A 20,291-nucleotide genomic window follows, 5' to 3' on the forward strand; every position below is an offset into this window, starting at 1 on the left:
AAATAAAATATTAACTATTATATATAAATTTTCAGATATCTGTTTCCATATTAGAGTTAGAGATCCTTAGTCTTTATTGTTTATCCATATGGGGGGAAATCAATCATGAATCATACACAGGTGAAAAACAATTTGATTGGAGATGATTTTTTTGAGAGGAAAATATAGAACATTCAACTCATTTACTTTTGAAATTAGGAACAAAGAATATAAAATTATGTTCAATGATTTCAGTGAAAATATTTCAGTTCTGTATTGTGTCCAGTTAAGATAGGAGGCAGAGAAGTTTGGAGAAGTGGAGGGAGTTAAGGGAAAAGAAAAAGGAAGAGATAAAAGGGAAAATGAAACAGATGGAGGTTGGAAGGAGAGAGAGAAACATAAGAAAATAACAAAGATTGGAGAAACATAAACAGAAATGAAAAAGAGAGAAGAGACAATAGGAGAATCAAATATGGAGAAGAGTAGTAGAGACAGATTCAAAGAGAGTGAAATAGATTCAGAAGTTCTGAGGTACAGATAGAAGCCATATTAGGGTTTTTATCATACTCTATGATTCATTTGGACTGTGAACATCAGATTATGTTTTTGATTAAACTGCTACCTCCAAGTGTTATGAACTTTTAAGGAATTAGTTTCTACCCACAACTATTCATTGATTTTTTTGTTCTTTTAATTAATCTTTTCTACAAAGAAACTGATCATGGAATTCTAATTCTTTAGGCTGTGGCTCTGGGTTGCTAGAGCAATGCATATATGTATTCATGTATGCATGTGTATATATGTATATGTACACATACAAATATATACTCATATTTTGTGTATATGTAATCCCATAACTCACATATAGATACATACACACATATATCATGGATAAAATATACATTCTATATACATATATATACATATACACTTACATACACATACTATTTGAGCAGATTCATTCTAGAGCAAAGTATAATATATTTTTATATATTATGTATCCTACATAAACATATGTATATCCCATGTACATATATTATCCTTTATACGTATCTTATATACATACATGTATCCCTATATATACATTATATATGTGTATATATATTCTAATTCCACAGCACATATGTGTGTATATATATACACACATACACTTCTATGTATATAGGATATTTTGCTTTAGAATGAATCCACACAGATAACCCTCATTCTCTTCTTCAGCCCTTCACCATTACTTATATATCCTATCTTCAAGTTTTAGAAGATATGCCTTGGGTTTGACCATTGGTTCCCTGTCCCTTCTGTTATCATCCTTCCTCACCCTCTCTTATTAAAAAATCTATTATTATTTGTACCTTTTATATATGACTGCTTTACACTTTTTTAAAGTGTTAAATAAAACAGAATTTTCTATTATTCAAAAAATAATTTCAATATTGCTTAAATCCTCAACACATGCATTTATTGAGTTTTTTGTTGAGGGCAATACGGATGCTTCAAGGGATGTGAAAGATAAGACAGTGTCCATTGCCTTTATGGAGCTCACAGTTTAGAAGATAAGAAATGTATGCAAATGATGAGTGGAAAGAACAATGAGCTAACTTCCGATTCCAACTCTGTTATTTATTCTCTGTGTAATATAAGACAAGTTATTTGCCTTCTCTGGTATCATTTGTTAAAAAGAAGAAGAAGGAATCTTCATAGATGGTCCCTTTCAATGTCAAAATTCTTACTCAGTTGTTTATATGGACTGAGCTCTCTACTTGAAACTGAGGCCTAGGTTCTACCTGTGATTTTGTCACCAATTTGATGTTTGACTTGAAATAAGTCGCTTGATAATGCTGGGTTTCCATACTCTTATTTGGAAAATGGGGTCTGGAGGTTATAGTGGGAAGAGGGGATTGAGCATTCTTTGTTCTCTTCCAGTGCTGACATTTAATGAGTTTATGATTCCAGACTCATTATAGTGACTAAATTAAATTTAGAATCTCTCAGAGCTGTCTGTGAAAAAAATATGCAGTGCATGATGATAGCTCTTCTGGACATGGAATCAGAGGATACAAAGGGGATGTAGCTTCTAGGAGAAATATAGCAATAATCTGAGACTCTCCAGACCTTAAGAGTGCTATTGTCAATGATCCTAAAATCTCCTGGCTTTAGAAATACTGTTTTATAAACTGCCAGATAACAATCTGTCAGTGATTACAGGGTTACTGAGACAAATGGTGAAGTACATTCCAGACTACTCCTCAGTTCTACCTTTGGGCCATAAAATTAGCATATCAGTGACATGAAGACCCAGATCTCTCTGTCTTTTTCCTATAAATTTGTCTTCTTGCTCTTGGTTCTTTGCTAAATCCTTTTTGGAACTTAGCCTGCTTCACTTGGGGTCACAATTACAATAAACTTTACCCCTTGACTTGGAGACAGGTTCAAGTCTGCAATTTTTTTTGAGATACCTGGGATACCGGTCTATGATCCCAACCTCTTGGGATCTCTTTTGAGCCTCAATAGATAGGGAGTTAAAACTCATCTACTTTATCTCCATATGACACTGGACAAGTGTGTTCCTCTCTCTGGACTTTATCTGCAAATCTAAATGGTTGAGCCACATGACCTCTATAATCTCTTCTAGCTTTAAATGTTTGATTCTTTGACTTTACATCAGTGACATGCTCAGCTCAAATTCATGTACTTGCTATGTATTCTTCCTTTCCGTAGGTACCTACTTCTACCTTAACAAGGACACCAGTCATCCTTTGCTGTCCATTTCAGAAGATGGGTTTACAATTGTGCGCAGTAAAGGAAAAAACTCGGCAAGTGAGCCCCGTGGTAATGACACCAGATTTACAAGGTACTTAATCTGTTGTAATCTCAAATTCTTACAAGGAAATGTCATGCAGCAGAGAAATATTCTGGGATGGAATTAGAAATGACATGTGTTTAAATCTCAGCTCTGGGTTTTTACTGCTTCTAGGCTCATATCTGTGACCATCTCCTTATTTTCCTCATCTTCAATTTTCCCATTTGTAAAATAATCATAATAATACTTACTATCTACCTTAGAGGTTAATAAGGGGAAAGTGCTTTGTGAGTCTTGAAATGCTATGGAAATATAAGCTACTACAAAATAAAACTTGCCAGGCTTATTCCACTTAACTTACTCCACTATGTCTCTCTTCCAGATCTTACGTCAACAGTTTTCCTATAAACACAAAAATAACTTTTCATCTTGAAATTGCTTAAATCCTGAACCATGCTCCAGGAGCACAAAATCCTGAAATATTACCCCAAAAGGATCCCATCCTACATAGGAACAGTTTTAATTGTGAAAAAGTGAAGATAAAATCTGCCTTTGGAATGTCCATTCATCATTAGACCTCCTAATTCTACCCTTTGGGGTAAAGGAGAATAAATGTAATCTCTCTTCTAAATTTGTAGTGATCAAGTTTGACCCTAAAGAAGCTATATGGGAAGGTCCTTTTGTTGAGGTTGGGAAGGGACCCTAAAAGATTTGAGATTGCAAACCAGTGAAACAAGGTGTCTCAAAAGAATTGCAGAACCCATATACAAGTCAAGGGGCAAGTTTATTGTAATTGCAATGCCAATTGAAGTGGGCTAAATTACAAAAGGATTTAGCAAAGGAGAGATAAAGTTATAGGAAGAAAAGAGATAAGAGTTAAAAGGACAAAATTGATCAGAGCCTCATGGTACTTATTTGCTAATTTTAAGGCTTACAAGTAGGTTTGAGGGGTGGTCTATACACTATTGTCTCAAGAATTTGTTTATCCAACAGATTATCTATCTGACAGTCAGTAATGTTTGTAGGACTGTTCTAAAGCCAGAAGACTTTGAAATCATTGTTAGAACAATAGCATTCTTAGATCAGAGGACCTCAGTATCAGTAATATATCTTCCCTAAAATCTAAGGAAAGAAATATTATTCAATTCCTAGGCCAGAGGATTTTTACAATCATTGATGGACAGATTGCCAGAATAATAGCACTCTAAGGTCCAAGGGACCTCAGGATTACAGATTTCAAAGCCAGAAGATTTTAGAATCACTGACAGATTGTTAGAACAAGCACCCTCAAGTCAGGAGGGCCTCCTCACTACTGTCTTCCCTAGAAGCTATACTTTCTCATTTTCATTTAGGAACAATGAATCTTTCCATTTGTGTTGTTTGTGATGCTTGTGTATACTGGCTTCCCACTTCTTCTTACTTTACTTTGCATCAGTGCATAAAAGCTTTTTATAGGGCAGGGACTGCTTCACTTTTGACTTCTCAAGCACAGCATGCCTGGGGCATAGCAAGCAATTAATAAATTCCTGTTGATTGAGTGAGGGTACAACAGGATCCTGTGATCCCTTTTGTGTGTGCAAGTAGTTACAGGGGGCCAGAGGCTGCAGCTCCATACACTCAGTGGATAAAGCAGGGAATATTAAACTTTTTCCACTTGCAATTTTTACATGATCCAGGGAATGTGGGTATGAAATAAGTATACAAATTAAGCACTCACTAATAATAAATCATAATTTGTTACATTCAGTTACAAGACCCCATATGGGGTTGTGAATCACAGTTTAAGAAGCTGGTGGGATAAAATATAAATCTAGGAGTTATAAGCCCATACCATAGACTACAAACAAATCATTTAAATTCTCAATTGTCATCAGTCTTTCTCTTTGGGAAACTCTTAAGTGATCATCACACTCTACCTACACACACACACACACACACACACACACACACACACACACACACTCCTTAATGATAGGTGGATCAGGGTGCAGTGAATCTTTCCTGTATTTTTATGGGCACCAAAAACCCAGGCCCAATGAAATGCCCTAGAAAATATTTTGAGAAGAGTAGGGCTGGTATCCAAATGTGGCTCAATCCATCAAAACTATCAGGAAAGGGGCTAATGGGAGCTCAGTCTTCCTAATGGACTTTTAAGAAGTTTCTGACCCATCTCTTCAGATGCTAAGTGAGGAGGATCTGTTTTGAAGCTAAGAGCTAGATGAGTTCTTCTTTCAAGCCAGGTGAGCTGTTGGGCTGAAAATATATAAAGAGCCCAAATAACTGTTTCACTACATCAAAGTCAATCATTGCACATTATTATTTTTCTTAATGTAACTTTAATCAGCCATACATTTAGGCCTCAAGTCATTCAGCTCCAAGTCCCAGACCCAAATGGCACTAATAGTTAAGCTACTGCAATAATAATAGCTCGTATTTATATAGTGTTTTGAAGTATACATTATTTCATTTGGTCCTCACCATAAATAGCCCTCTGAGATTGGTGTTATTAAGCATCTATTATGTGCCATGCACTGTGCTGAACACTGGGGATAGGATGACAAAACATAAAATAAGCTATTTCTCAGGGAACCTATGTTCTGGGAAAAGGAGACAACATGTATATTAGCATAAATACCAAATTAAATCAAGGTAGTTAAATTTAAACTAATTTAGGAGGGAAGGCACTAGTGGTTGCAGAAGTTGGTGCTTAAGCCGAATCTTAAAGGGATTGAAGGATTTGGGGGAATTTCAATCTTACACATGAAGAACTGAGGCTCAGAGAGATTGTAACTTGTCTAATAAAGCATCTAAGAAGGGATTCAAATCAGGACTTCTTGCCTTTGAGTCCAGCAATCTATCTCCTATACTTCAAGAAAGCTTTCTTGTTTTTGTGGTTGTTCAACTGTGTCCCATCTTTGTGACCCCATGGACCATATAGTCCGTGGGGTCACAGCAGTGATGTGCAATGATAATAGAGTGGTTTTCTTCTCCAACAGATCCAGGGGATCCTTTTGTCAGGCAATCAGAGATTGTGACTTGTTCAGGGTCACACAGCTAGGAAGTAGCTGAGGCTGGATTTGAACTCAAATTTTCCTGACTACACTCAGGGAATATTAAACATGTCCCATTGAATAACCAGCTAACTGCCTTGGGAAAGCCTTGGTCATGCATTTATATTTTACACATAAGCTGTCTTAAATTTACAAAGATGTACTGCCAAGTACATTGAAAGCTCTTCACAACTCGGCCCCTAACCTATTAATCCTTTTTTAGCACTCTACGGCAGACATATTGGTCTGCTCATTGTCCCTCACACAAGACAAGCCACATTCCATCTTCTGTCTCCATGTTTTTATATTGGCTTTTATCTTTCATGCTGGGAATAGTGTCTCTCCTAAATTCTCCTTTTAGAATTCCAGACCTCCTTAAGATTTAGAGCTCAAATATAACTTCTCCCAGGAGGTTTTTCCACATCCCCCTAGATGCTAGTGCTGTCTCCCATCTCCCATCTATTCTGGATGTATCTTATATGTACGTGCATACATTGTCCACCCTATTGTGGTAAACTGCCTGAGAGTAAACTGGTTTTTTTTGGTCTTTTTTTTTTGTCTTCCTAGTACTTAGCACAGTGATTGGCAAGTAGGTGAATGCTTATCGATTAATATTGATAATTCAATTCAAGAAGCACTAAATGCTTACTATGCCCAAGGTGCTAATTTACCCACTGGAATTAGTAGGACATAATGAAAAACAGCCCCTGTCCTCAAAAAGTGTGTATTCTATTGGACAGTAGGGATAGGGGCTACTTATGTGATTTCATTGACACAGGGAACACCAAGGTTCTCTTCATAAATATCCAGCTGCTTCTAGAACATCTTGAAGTGAATGTTCAAATGTATTTAAAACTCATTATGTCTGAAACAGAAGTTAACATTCTTTTCTAGCTCCTTCCCACCCTCCCAACCACCCAAAGCCCCCAACTTTATTCCAAATTTCCTTATTACCCAATCACCCGAGGCTAAGGCTGACAAGTGATTTGTTCATAGTAAGCATTTAATAAGTACTTTCTAAATTAAATTATTAGGGGAGGAAACTCTCTCTACTGCAAGTTTTTAGTGTAACTTTGCTTACTGAGATGTTGAGACTTCCTCAACCCAGCCAGTATGTGATAGAGGCAGGGCTTTAGCTTAGGTATTCCCTATTCTGAGATCAGCTCTCCATCCACTGCACCCCACTTTATACTACATTTAAGCATAGCAATAAAGGAATTTGAGGTAATTTGAGTAGGGATAGGGCAATAATAATGGGTAAGGATTAGAAAAGACATCCTATATGGACAGAGGGAAGGAAAGGAAAAACAAAGGGAAAGAAAGGGTCTCACTCCAAGTACACCAGCTAGCTGTGTCTAGGTACCTCTTGAACTGGACCTTGAAGGATGACTAGGATTTGGATAGATAAAAAATTACTTGAGGTGGGGCTGGGAAGGGCAGAGAAATGAGCAAAGGTAGTGAGAAAAACATACAGCATTTTTTTGAGAGAGAATCTGGCTAAAGAAGAAAGTTTCATATTGAAAAGTAATAGATCAGATTGGAAGGGTAAGCATAGATCAGATTAGAGAAGATCTTCAGTGCCAGGATATCAAATTTAGATTTTTATTCTGTAGTCAAAGGGAAAAGAATGAACATTTCTGAGCAGATGACTGATATGAGTGATATCTTGTTTTAAAGTTTTATTGGTATTCAAAGTAATTTCCAGATATACTCTTCCACCTACCCTATGAGTGGGATTTTATAAAGATTAAAGTGACAGCAATGTGCGGGATGGATTGGAAGGGGGATAGATGAGTCATAGAGACTACTGACTATGGTGGGATATTACTGTGCCTTGAGAAATGATAAAAAGGACAGTTTGGAGAGACTTGGGAAGATATGTATAAAATCATGTACAGTAAAGTAAACAGATCCATGAGAATAAGTTATATAATAACAACACTGGAAAGATAAATGATGTGGAAAGACCTAAGAACTCATCAATGTAGTAGCCAGCTGCTGAGGTTCAGAAGGAGACCCCAAAAAGTTGGGGTCACAAACCAGTATCATGAGGTGTTGCAAAAGAATATGCAGACTTGAATCTATCTTCAAGTCAAGAGGCAAAGTTTATTGTAATTGTAATGCTAATTGAAGTGAGTGAAGTTCCAAAAATATTTAGCAAAGAACCAGGAGCAAGGAGACAAATTTATGCTGTTCTTCATATCACTGATAAGTTAATTTTATGGCCCAGAAGTAGAACTGAGGAGTGGTCTCAGGAGTTTGGTTAAGACTGACCAACAACTACTGGGCTTACATCCCAAAGAGATACTAAAGAAGGGAAAGGGACCTGTATGTGCCAAAATGTTTGTGTCAGCCCTGTTTGTAGTGTCCAGAAGCTGGAAAATGAATGGATGCCCATCAATTGGAGAATGGTTGAATAAATTGTGGTATTTGAATGCTATGGAAAATTATTGTTTTGTAAGAAATGACCAGCAGGATGAATACAGAGAGGACTGGCGAGACTTACATGAACTGATGCTAAGTGAAATGAGCAGAACCAAGAGATCATTATATACCTCAACAATGATACTGTATGAGGATGTATTCTGATGGAAGTGGATTTCTTTGACAAAGAGAAGATCTAACTCAGTTCCAACTGATTAATGATGGACAGAAGCAGCTACATCCAAAGAAAGAACACTGGGAAATGAATGTAAACTGTTTGCATTTTGGTTTATCTTCCCGGGTTATTTCTACCTTCTGAATCCAATTCTTTGTTTTTGTTTTTTTTTTTTAACTTTTTATTGACAGAACCCATGCCAAGGTAATTTTTTACAGCATTATCCCTTGCCCTCACTTCTGTTCCGATTTTTCTCCTCCCTCCCTCCACCCCCTCCCCCAGATGGCAAGCAGTCCTTTACATGTTAAATAGGTTACAGTATATCCTAGATACAATATATGTGTGCAGAACCGAACAGTTCTCTTGTTGCACAGGGAGAATTGGATTCAGAAGGTAAAAATAACCTGGGAAGAAAAACAAAAATGCAAGCAGTTTATTGAATCCAATTCTTCCTGTGCAATAAGAGAACTGTTTGGTTCTGTATACAAATATTGTATCTAGGAAATACTGGGATATATTTAACATATATAGGACTGCTTGCCAGCTGGGGGAAGGGGTGGAGGGAAGGAAGGGAAAAATCGGAACAGAAGTGAGTGCAAGGGATAATGTTGTAAAAAATTCCCTGGCATGGGTTCTGTCAATAAAAAGTTATTATAAAAAAATAAAATAAAATAAAATTGTAGCTTGATTTCTCATTTAAAAAAAAAAAAAAAAAGAGTGACCAGCAAATTACGTATCTGACAGTCAGCAATGTTTGTAGGACTATCCTAAGACCAAAGACTTTAGAATCATTTACAGACAGATGGTTAGAACAAAATTACTCTAAGGCCAGGGGACCTTAAGATTATTGTTATATTTCTCTTAGAAATTGTACCCTATCACAGCCATGATTCCAGAGGATTGATAAGGAAGCTTGCTAAGCACTTCCTGACGGAGAGGTGATGGACTCAAAATTCAGGAGACATAACACTTTTGGACACAGCCAATGAAGTGCATATTTGTCAGAAGGGTTTTGTTTTTCTTTTTAAAAATTGGGGAGAAGAGGAGATAAGATCAACTAATAATTTATTAAGTGCCTACTAAAAAGGCACTGTGTAAGTGATGGAGATACAAAATGAGGCAAAAGACTGTTCCTATCCTCAAGGAACTTACAATCTAATGGGAAAAAGATAATAAATGCTTGTTTGTTGGAAAAAGTTAAAATAAGGAGACCATCACAATAATCTAGATGTGAAGGATAAGGAGATTTTACCAAGGAAGAATCAAAAGAACATCATAAATGATTGAATGTGTATAGAAGGGAGAAGGAAGGGGCAAGAGACATTGAGGGAGAATAACTGGGTGAATAGGAGAATGAATGGCATTACAAAGACAGGGAAGTCAACAAGGGGAGCTGTTTTGAGGAGGAGGTTGGGAAGATTTTCTGAGGTTCTTGGGAACCCTGTTCAATTATCCTCCTAAGTGAAAGTGTTGTCACTCTTGAGCAATATCTGCAGGATTGTGAAAGGACTAAACTTGTCAGTGTTTATGAGGTGTATATTTTTGAAGACACTTAGAAAGTTTAACTTGGGCAATCAGAAAGTGAGATTTTTGAGAGTGGGTGAATAGGCTCAATGACTCCAGTTGAATCAGGAACCTTGACAGCTTATAAATTAGATCTTGGATAGTGTAGGAGGCTTCTGAAGAGCCAGTGAAGCAGAAATACTGGTAATGACATGCTTTGATGGATGCTTAATTTCCAGTGAAGACCCTCTTTTGCAAAATCCCCTATATAGGACAAGATACAAGTCTAATGTTTTGTATATTCAAAGAACCTAAGGTTATTTCTATAGGTTTGCCTCAGTATCAGACTGCCCTGATTCCCTATGCTACCAAACCCCATCAGTGACTTTTGAGTCTTTTCTTAATACTAAATGCTAACACTCCTACCCATTTCACTCTTGCTATCCTGTGGCTTTTCGCTATGATTGCCTTGAAAAATTGCAAGCTTGATAATGAAATCTGCCTGCACAGCTGTGAGATAGGGACGCTGTGTTCCATTCCCTCCCCTCCACACTGCTGGGCTCTCCACTGAGATACCAGTTCTTATTAGTCTCTGCCACTGATTCTAGGTGGAGTGAATTATCCCCCATTATAGCCATTTCTATTATAGCAATTAGCTTAATAATCCTCCACACTGGCTTTGCACTTTATGCTCTGGAAAATTATATTTCGTCTGCAAGCTTCAATGTATATGGTTGTCTTTCTTCTTTTGTGAGTTGTCAATTCATTTCCTTTCCTCTTGTGATTTACAATTTTAACTTTAGCCAAGTTCTTATTTTTATAACTTTAAAAACCACAGTGATTTTCATAAACAATCACCTCCTTTTTGGTGTGTTTCTTCTCTCTTTATTCTATTTAATTATTATCAGAGTAATCTTACTTTTCTCATTTTCAGAAGAACTGAAGTTATTGAATTGTTTTGAGAGAATAGTGCACAGAAAGATGAATTAAATGGTAATGGCACCTGTGAGAGTGCAGCAGCAAAGTGGCCTTGGATAGCTGATGTGATGGAGTTTGTCACCAAATGATGGCAGGCACCAAAACTTGGGGTTCGGTCATGTGAAGAATTCACAATGGCCATTCTCTTTGGCAAAAGGTAGATTTATTTAGGGGACAGAGTGAAGGGATACAATAGACACCCAGAATGGTAAATACCAAAGAGTGGGAGAGCCCATGAAAGTCAAGTTCTTCAGTGGAACTCACAATTACAATAGAAAGGGAGCACCCAATGAGGCTGAGCCATGTCCTTAACTGGCAAGCTAAATCCTGAAAGGACTTAGCCCCCCTAGTTAGCTGTAAGGAGGAGAAGTGGAGTTGGGAAGCAGAGTGGAGTTAGGGAAGATACCATGTGGCACAGGAGAAGGGGAAAGATGCCAGGAGGCAGAGGGCCTTGGTGGGCCAACCCAAAGAGAGGTAGCAGCAAAGCCATGGGACGTTAGTTGCAGTATAGGGAAAATTTAGCCTGAGGGTCTTGACATAACTTGGATTTCTGATTACTTTTAGAGGGTGGGACCACAGAAGTAAACAGATCATTATTAGAGCTTTCTTCCTGTCTGCCTCAAGGTTAATTTTTATTAATTCCTCTGCTAACCACACCGAACATTTTAGATCTCCTCTTAGCCACAAATCTGCCTATAGAGTGGCTCAGGTTGTCGACCAACACCATTTCTTGTTTTACAAATGGCAACATGGCAGAATGGATAGCATATTGGAGCTGGGAGATCTAGGTTTGAATTCTGCTGCCCACTTAATTGTGTGACCTTGGGCAAGCCACTTAACCTTAGCCTGTTTCCGCATATCTAAAATGGGGATAAGCAGGATGAATACAGAGAGGCTTGGAAAGACTTACATGAACTGATGCTGAGTGAAATAAGCAGAACCAAGAGATTATATACTTCAACAACAATACTATATGAGGATGTATTCTGATGGAAGTGAATTTCTTTAACAAAGAGAAGATCTAATTCAGTTCCAATTGATCAATGATGGACAGAAGCAGCTACACCCAAAGAAAGAACACTGGGAAATGAATATAAACTGCTTGCATTTTTGTTTTTCTTCCCGGGTTATTTTTACCTTCTGAATCCAATTCTTCCTGTGCAACAAGAGAACTGTTCGGTTCTGCACACATATATTATATCTAGGATATATTGTGACATATTTAACATGTATAGGACTGCTTGCATCTGGGGGAGAGGGTAGAGAAAAGGAGGGGAAAAGTCGGAACAGAAGTGAGTGCAAGGGATAATGTTGTAAAACATTACCCAGGCATGGGCTCTGTCAATAAAAAGTTATTTAAAAAATAAAAATAAAATGGGGATAATAGTGATGAGGGATGAGGAAGTGGCAAGCCTGAGAAACCCCACAGCTGGCTAGCCTTGGGAATGGCACAATGCTGGCTGCTTGAGATCGCTAAGACTCCTGGCCTTGAGTGCCACAAACAATGCTGGCCAACGGCAATAATTCAATACTGATTCTGTTGGCTGGTAAGCTGTAGAACTCAATGATGAGACTATCACACCCCTACCATTCCTCAATTGTACCTCTAAACCATAATAATTTCTCTTTCCCATAAAGTTATCTCCCTGATTCTGATTTTTGCTAGATTCCTCTGGAATTAGCCCACTGTCCAGTGGCACAGTAATTTTTTGCTTCTGCCCCTTTGAAAAGCTCCTTTGGAATTTTAGCCAGCTATCAAGCAGCATAAATCTTTGCCCTTAACTTGGAAACTGACCATATGAATTCTTTTGTCAAATCCACAACACTGACTAGAGGGGCCTTAATCTTTTTGGGGTGTCTTTTTCATCAACAATAGTAGCACTTACCTCCCTGGGAATGAGATGATGTGCTATACAGATATCAGATTTTATTCTACCTACAAATACAAAAGCCTTGCTTTACATTGAAGTCCCCTACCCCTAAATCCGTCACAAGGTTTCTAGTACCTATCAGATAAAGTTCAAAACCCCTCTATGGCATTTGAGGGCTTCTGTAATCTGGCCTCCACTTACTTCTCCAGCCTTCTCTTTGACTCTTCATCATTACCCAGGACCCCTTACTCTCCCATCTCTGCTCAGATGATTCTCACTCTTCCTCCTACCACTGGTTAGGACCACACCTAAGTGTGAAGGGGCAGTTCTATTCTCTGAAAGCCCCCATAGCTGTGAAACACAATACCCCTGAAGGAATTCCAAGTCAGCCTTTACTGATTCAGATGTTGCTTGTGGATTGGGAATGAAATAAAATGGAGGCAAGAGAGAAGAGGAGAGAGGTCAGAGAATCCAACTGTCTCAGTCTCCTTGTATCATTATCATTCTCTCACATGAAGAAATCAGTTCTGCTGGTCAGAATTAAATTCCCAGCAGCCACTAGCAGGTAGCTCCCGTAACATACCACCTCTGCCTCTCAAAGTCATATCTACTCTGCACAAACTGAAATGCTACTTCTTCACAAGACCTTCATGAGTCCCCACACACATCCCATTCACTTCATGCCAAGGGTATAATTTCTTATATTCTATCCTAATATGCAGACTTTTTCTTCTACTTAATGAAAATAAGGTCCACATCACATTCATCTTTGTAGCCCTCACAGTGTTGAAGTTCAAGAGACCCCGAAAGGTTGGGATCACAGACCAGTGTCTCAAAAAAATTTACAGGCTTGAACCCATCTCCCAATGAAGGAGCAAAGTTTATTGTAATTGTAATGCCAATTAAAGCGGCTAAGTTCCAAAAGGATTTAGCAAAGAACCAGGAGAAAGAAGACAAATTTATAGGAACAGACAAGCGTTCTGGTTCTTCATGTCACTGATATGCTAATTTTATGGCCCAGAGGTAGAACTGCAAATGTAGAACATACATTTGTCTCAGAAACCCTGTTGTCACTGATCAACAGATTGTTATCTGGCAGTTAGCAAAGTTCCTAGGACTATATGACAGTATTCCTAAAGCCAGGAGACTTTAGGATCATTGCCATACAGATTGTTAGAATAATAGCACTCCTAAGGACTGGGGGCCTCGGGATTACTGCTATATCTCCTTGAAGCTGCACCCCCCTCAACAGCACCTAAAATAGTGTCTTGCTTGGCTAGTATGTGATAAAAATTGAAAGGCATTATGTAGTAGTGGATAGTGTGGTGTTGGGAAGAAGTGGATTCAAAGCTTGCCCTGGACACTCAGTGTGTGACCATAGGCAAATCATTTAACTGCTCAGAACTTCAATTTTCCCATTTGTAAAATGGGGATATTAGTAGTACTTACTTTTAAAGGTTATGTGAAGCTCAAAGGTGCTTTTTGCAAACCTTACAGCATTAATATAAATCTAGCCTGTTACTATTATAAACATTTATTGGATGAATTAATGAAAAATAGTACCTTTATATTCCCCAAATTAGATGTGTTGCTGTTATGGGAAGCCTGATACCTATTAAAGGACGGCATTACTGGGAGGTGGAGGTTGATGAACAAATGGACTACAAAGTTGGTGTGGCATTTGAAGATAACAGAAGAGGGGACCTTGGGGCAGACAGCTCTTCCTGGTGCATGAGTCATACTTATATATCATCAAGGTAAAGTAAAACCAGGCTTCTCAAGAATTAAAAACTGTCCTCTAAAGGACTTTTAATTAGCAAGTGAATGTCAACAAAACAGTCTAGAAATAAGATCTTCATTTCACAGCATTTCATTTTTATGCTTTCTCTCTCGAATCAGGAAAAACACAAACAAAAACAAAAAACCAAGACCCCTAGAAATTACTTACCTATTTAGGTAATTACCATTTAAGTTTCACTTTGACTTGTAATGCTGGAGAAACTGAGGCAAGATAGAGATTAGAGAGTTTTTAATATTTTATTTGAGAGGGAGATTGTGTTGGGGGCAAAACAGGATCCCTATTGCCTCCAGGACTAAATAAGATTCTTGTCTCAAAGAATCCAGCAAGGAGTGAAGAATTCCAGGGATTTTTATAGGGCTCCAGCAAATCAAGGAAACAAAGCAAGGTGGGGTTAGAGCTCTGGTAAGCGGGAACTTCCAGGAATGGACCATAATTCAGTTCTGACAGTTTGGGGGGAAAGGATCATAAATCCTGATAACTTGGGAGGCTAGGAGCCAGGATGACTGGTGCAAAAGGTCCTACCATCTGCATTTTATGGCTCTATGGAATGCTAGTAGTCAGGACTAGTTATCTCTGTCTTAATTTACATCAGTTTTAATGGTCAGGAAGGGGGGGGGATTGCCTTTGAGGCAGAAAAATTCAGGGAAACTGAAGTAAATAATTCAGGGAAACTGAAGTAAATAATTCAGGGAAACTGAGGCAGAACAATTAAAGGAAACTGTGGTATAACAGACTGTTGAGAACATACATATTTTAATTTCTTCTTCCTAGAATGTGTGTGTGTGTGTGTTACATTGTGGCTCTTTTTGATTTGTAGTCAGGGACAGAAATTTCTTTCCTTAGGTACTCTAGGCTAGTGTCACATTAATCCAACAAAATAAGTCTGGGTAAATTCCCATGGCATAAATTTCCAAGAGTCATTCTTGCATCCAAGACTTCCACTTCTAAAATTGTAAAAAAGGCCAACTTCATTTGACTATCAGGAAAATGTCTAATTGCTTTTCTAAGTAAGTCTGACCTTGCCTGGGACCTCACTGGCTTTATGAGGATCCTGTTCTGATCTGCATTATTCCCACAAATTGTTACTTTTCACTGTTCTTCAAGGGATTAGTGTTATAACTCTAATTGTATCTTTTGTCCAAGCAGATAGAGTAAGTCTTTTCCCCCACAAAACATATTCAGTAAGTAAAGAGCTTAAATTTTCACTGTATTGGAAATCCAATTTGAGTATTCTATGGATTACTGCGTCCAGAGCCAGATTACAAAAACTATCTCCAGAAATGAGACTGTAAACAGAATGGTGGGTAGGAATATTTGACTCTTTTAGATAACAAAAGTATTTAAATATGAATGGGAAAGCCTCATACATTCAGATTCCTAGACTTCTGCTTTTTTATCTGGACCAAAGGTGACCCAGGCTAAAATCCAGGAAAGAGGAGTTTGCTGAGTGTAGAGAGATCATCAGACCCTCAAGTTCAGTAGTTATTATTCTAGCTAACAACTTCCTAGCTTTTACTTTCTGGCTTTTAAATTAGTATCCCTGATTGTTCCAATCTGCTTAATTCAGCTGGTCTGGGCAATATTTTAGCAATCTTTTCCCATACAACACAAATCTCAAGTTCTGAATTTTCCATCATATATCAAGAGAAATATAGAGCTCTCTTAATAGTCCATGGCAGGGATATATATGGTAGCAGATGAGGGGATGGAGACAATGGCACCCCAAAAAATGACCTTTTAAAATTCTTGTTTTACAGAAGAAACAGACTAAGAGAGTTATAATAGTTATAATTCATAACTGAATTTATAAAAGTGATTAAAGTTTGTATGGGACAATAAACGCAAATTAAAATCAGAGACTCTCAGAGTAAGAAAAGCAAAAAGGGGCTTATTAAGATCTCAAGAGAAAGGGCAACTCCCTTCTGACAAAAGAATTTGCCAGTAAAGGAGTACAAAGCACAAACTTCGAAGCACAAGAACAAATGGGTCCCTGAAGGCAGAAGCCTCTATTCCATCTGGCCTTTTCTCCCATTGTTTGGGGGAAGTTTTGGGTTTACATTCAAAACATGTAAATCTTATCACAGAAACAAAAGACTAAATTGACTTTAAAAGTAGTACTTAAATGCCAATTAAGAGCTGGGGGAGAAGGGGAATATTCATTGGAGACAATCAGAACACCTGCTGCTTTTTAGCTATTACTCAACTGGTTATAGTTGTTTCCAGTCATAATTAGGACATAGGTAGAAGCCACATCCTTATGAGAGTCTTCAGTTTATCCTTTACAAGATGAAATATAGGATACAAAAGGTTAAATTTAATGCCTGGCCTACCCACACGAGATCAGGGGTATGGTTGTTGAATGAAAGAAACTGGGAAGAACAACAACAAAAAGCAAGGGTGGGGTTGAAATGGAGAGAGAAATGGGAGGCAGCCTGGTACAGTAGGATTAATTCTGGAGTGCAAAGACCTGGATTGGAATCCTGATTTGGATACTTGGATACAGTTCTAAAACTTAGGTAACTCTTAAAAAACTTAAGAACCCAGGTCCCTCTAAATATAGCTCTTTCCACTCCATCAGGAAGCCTCTTACTAGAGAGATTTCTTTGGTGTCCCACTACATCCTGACTTTCCTAGCTTTTGCGAGGTACAGGACAAGTAGGCAGTGGCTGGCCCAAGAGTTTTCATTCTAAGAACTGTTGCTCCTCTCACTAAGAGTAGATCATTCTCACAACCTAGTTATTTAGCTCTTTGGAACTGCTAGGATTCTGAGAGGAGAAGCTCAGCACAAGGAAGCAGCGGTGTGCTGTGACATTAACAGGGTATCAGAAAGGTGAACCAAAGAATTTCAGCGCAGTCACTGTGGCTTAGAGCACACAGGGCACGTTATTCACTCAATTATTAAAACTAACCAAAGCTCAAGATTTTTCTGTAAAATAAAAAGTGCTAGAGATAGGGAAAAATAACCTCTCTAGAAGATTTCTTATTTCTTTGGGCAAATGACTTCTATTTAAACCAAAAACACCTAATTATATTGTTGAGTATTTACTAGTATTTTGAAGTTCTTCACACTATTATGTTAATTCTGAATTTCCTTTATTACAAAGCACACTTTTTCAACCAAATACTGTAAGTTCCCTAAATTTATGTTTTATCAACTTCCTACAGAAATTTTAATGTAAAATGAGTTTCATGAAAACACTATATTGAGTTTCTTAGGTGGAATGATTTGCCCAGCACAAACAAATTTGAAATGAGTCTCTTGAGTCAAGTGCTGAGAGAAGACACAGCTTGGAAAAATATATATAAGCTTGGAAACATCAAATTACTTTGGTATTCATTTAATGAAGGAAATGTTATAAAAATGTTAATAAAATCAGAAATATAAAATGTTATGTGCAATAGCAAAGCCACGAGTTTTGTGAAGCTTTATTTGTTTTCAAATTTTTAGGCATAAATATGAATTTCTGCACAACGGGGTTACTCCAGAGATCCAGATTACAGTTCCCCCAAAGAAGATTGGAATCCTACTTGACTATGACAGCTCTAGATTATCTTTTTTTAATGTGGATATTGCACAACATCTTTATACATTCAGCTATCCGCTGCAACATTTTGTGCAACCCTGTTTTTCTTTAGAAAAGCCTGGATTGTTAAGAGTTTGTAATGGAATTTCAATGCCAAAGTTCGCCACACTCTTCTAGACCAGAATGGTGTCTAACAGTGGGCTCAATTCTAGGGTTAAAAAAGTGAAGTTGACAAAAAATGCTCCTTGATGTTTCCTCCCCCCAATTTCCCCTTTTGTATCCTTCTCCCCCATCTTTGCTTCTTGGCCTTCACCCCAAAAACAAGTACAGATGCACTTATGCTGGTCAGGCCTCTCTAGTCAAGATGAAATAAAAGAATCAGATATAACCATTACTGTTAAAGTTTTGAAAAAATTATGCAAACATTACTCATAAAGTTAAAGATGGAAAGGATCTTAGGGGAAACTGATGGCTACAGAAGTAGTGACTACTCTAAGGTAACACAGACTTCTTCCAGGACATAGATGGTATTTATTATGCTCCTATGAGAAGATAAAATGAATCTCTAACAAATTTCAGGTCCAGGGGAGTGAGACATTGTGGGAACCCTTGGGAACCCTCAATCACATCAATTGTTGGCTCAGCTATTAGAGTACAATAGAATATGTCACAATTTGATTGCTTTTCCCCCACCCCTTACTCCCAACTTTTAGTAGCTTTTCAAATATGATCAAATTTGGATAGCATATTTTGCGTAAGATAATTTTAGATAGCATGAAGAATAAAACACAACTAAAACAGTTCTAGCAGCTCTTAATGTGATGCCTAAGAGTTGGGGATTGAGGATACATACCTCAATTGAGGAATGACTAAACAAGCTGTAGTTATGATTGTAATGGATTACTATGCTATAATGAAAAAGGCTAAATTCAGAAAATTTGAGACTTACACAACCTGATACAAAGAGAAACAGAATGTAGTATGCAGAAATAGCAATACTACATGAAGAGCTATAAATGACTCAGCTTTTCTCAACAATATAATGATCTAAGACAATCCCAAAGGACTAATGATGAAGCATACTATCTAATTCCAGTGGAAGAACTAATATTGTTTGAATACAGACTGAAAAATGCTATTTTTCATTTTCTTTTGAGTCTTCTTACACAAAATGATTAATTTGGAAATATTTTACATGATTGCACATGTATAACCTATATTTGATTGCTTATGGTCTTAGAGGAGGGTGGAACAGAATTTGGAACTCAAAACTGTTAAAAAAAAATGTTTAACATGCAACTGGAAAAAAAAATAAAAACATTACATATTTAAACAACAACAACAACTTATACACTATACTTAAAATGAGAAGACAGAAAATTATAGAAAATGCCTGGAGCAGCTAGGTAGTGCAGTGGATAGAGGACCAGCCCTGAAGTCAGGAGGATCTGAGTTCAAATTTGGCCTCACACTTAATACTTCCTAGCTGTGTGACCCTGGGCAAGTCACTCAACCCCAATTTTCTCAGCAATTAAAAAAAAGAAAATGTCAAGGCTTCCATGTCATTTCTGGACCATTTCCAAACCATGCTACCACTCATATATACATCTTTCTCCATTCTAACCCCGCTTTGTGTTGCCTTCCTCTAATAGAAAGTAAGCATTTTGATGACAGTCTGTCTTGCTAGTTTGTATTTGAATTCCTAGTATTTAACACATAATGTTTAATAAATGCTTTCTTATTCAATTTGGAGAGAGATCATTGTGTACAGGGAAGAGCTTCAGAGGGGAAGCAGGATTCAATTTTGACATAAGTATCAAATTACATGGTTATCCCATAAACAAACATTCAAAGGATAGTGATTATGTTCCTATCTTCTTTTTTTTTTTTTTTCTAAATTATAGCTTTTTATTTACAAGTTATATGCATGTAATTTGACAGCATTGACAACTGTTAAACCTTTTGCTCCAATTTTTCCCCACACCGCCCCCAGATGGCAGGATGACCAGTACATGTTAAATATATTAAAGTATAAATTAAATACAAATATGTTCCTCTCTACTGAAAAAACAGAAGGGAAATTAAAATTTATGGGTGGATGGCAGAGGATCAAGAGAAAAATGAGCAAACAGGGAAAAGTTGGGGATTTGGGTACTTAGCAAGTTTGAAGAACTAATCTGGGGTAC

At 37.4% G+C, this 20,291-nt stretch overlaps 1 protein-coding gene across 1 annotated transcript in view; it reads left to right on the top strand.

Annotated features, from left to right (window-relative positions):
* Positions 1–20,079, top strand: part of FSD2 (fibronectin type III and SPRY domain containing 2) — a 70,772-nt gene extending 50,693 nt beyond the window's left edge. Inside the window, exons 11-13 of the mRNA XM_051981192.1 lie at positions 2,698–2,830; positions 14,364–14,537; positions 18,030–20,079. Of these exons, the coding sequence (XP_051837152.1) occupies positions 2,698–2,830; positions 14,364–14,537; positions 18,030–18,282 (560 nt within the window). The 3' untranslated portion in view covers positions 18,283–20,079. The remainder of the gene's footprint in view (positions 1–2,697; positions 2,831–14,363; positions 14,538–18,029) is intronic.
* Positions 20,080–20,291: the final 212 nt, after the last annotated feature.

This window comes from Antechinus flavipes, chromosome 2 (genome assembly GCF_016432865.1).
Source record: "Antechinus flavipes isolate AdamAnt ecotype Samford, QLD, Australia chromosome 2, AdamAnt_v2, whole genome shotgun sequence".
Taxonomy (NCBI): Eukaryota; Metazoa; Chordata; class Mammalia; order Dasyuromorphia; family Dasyuridae; genus Antechinus; species Antechinus flavipes.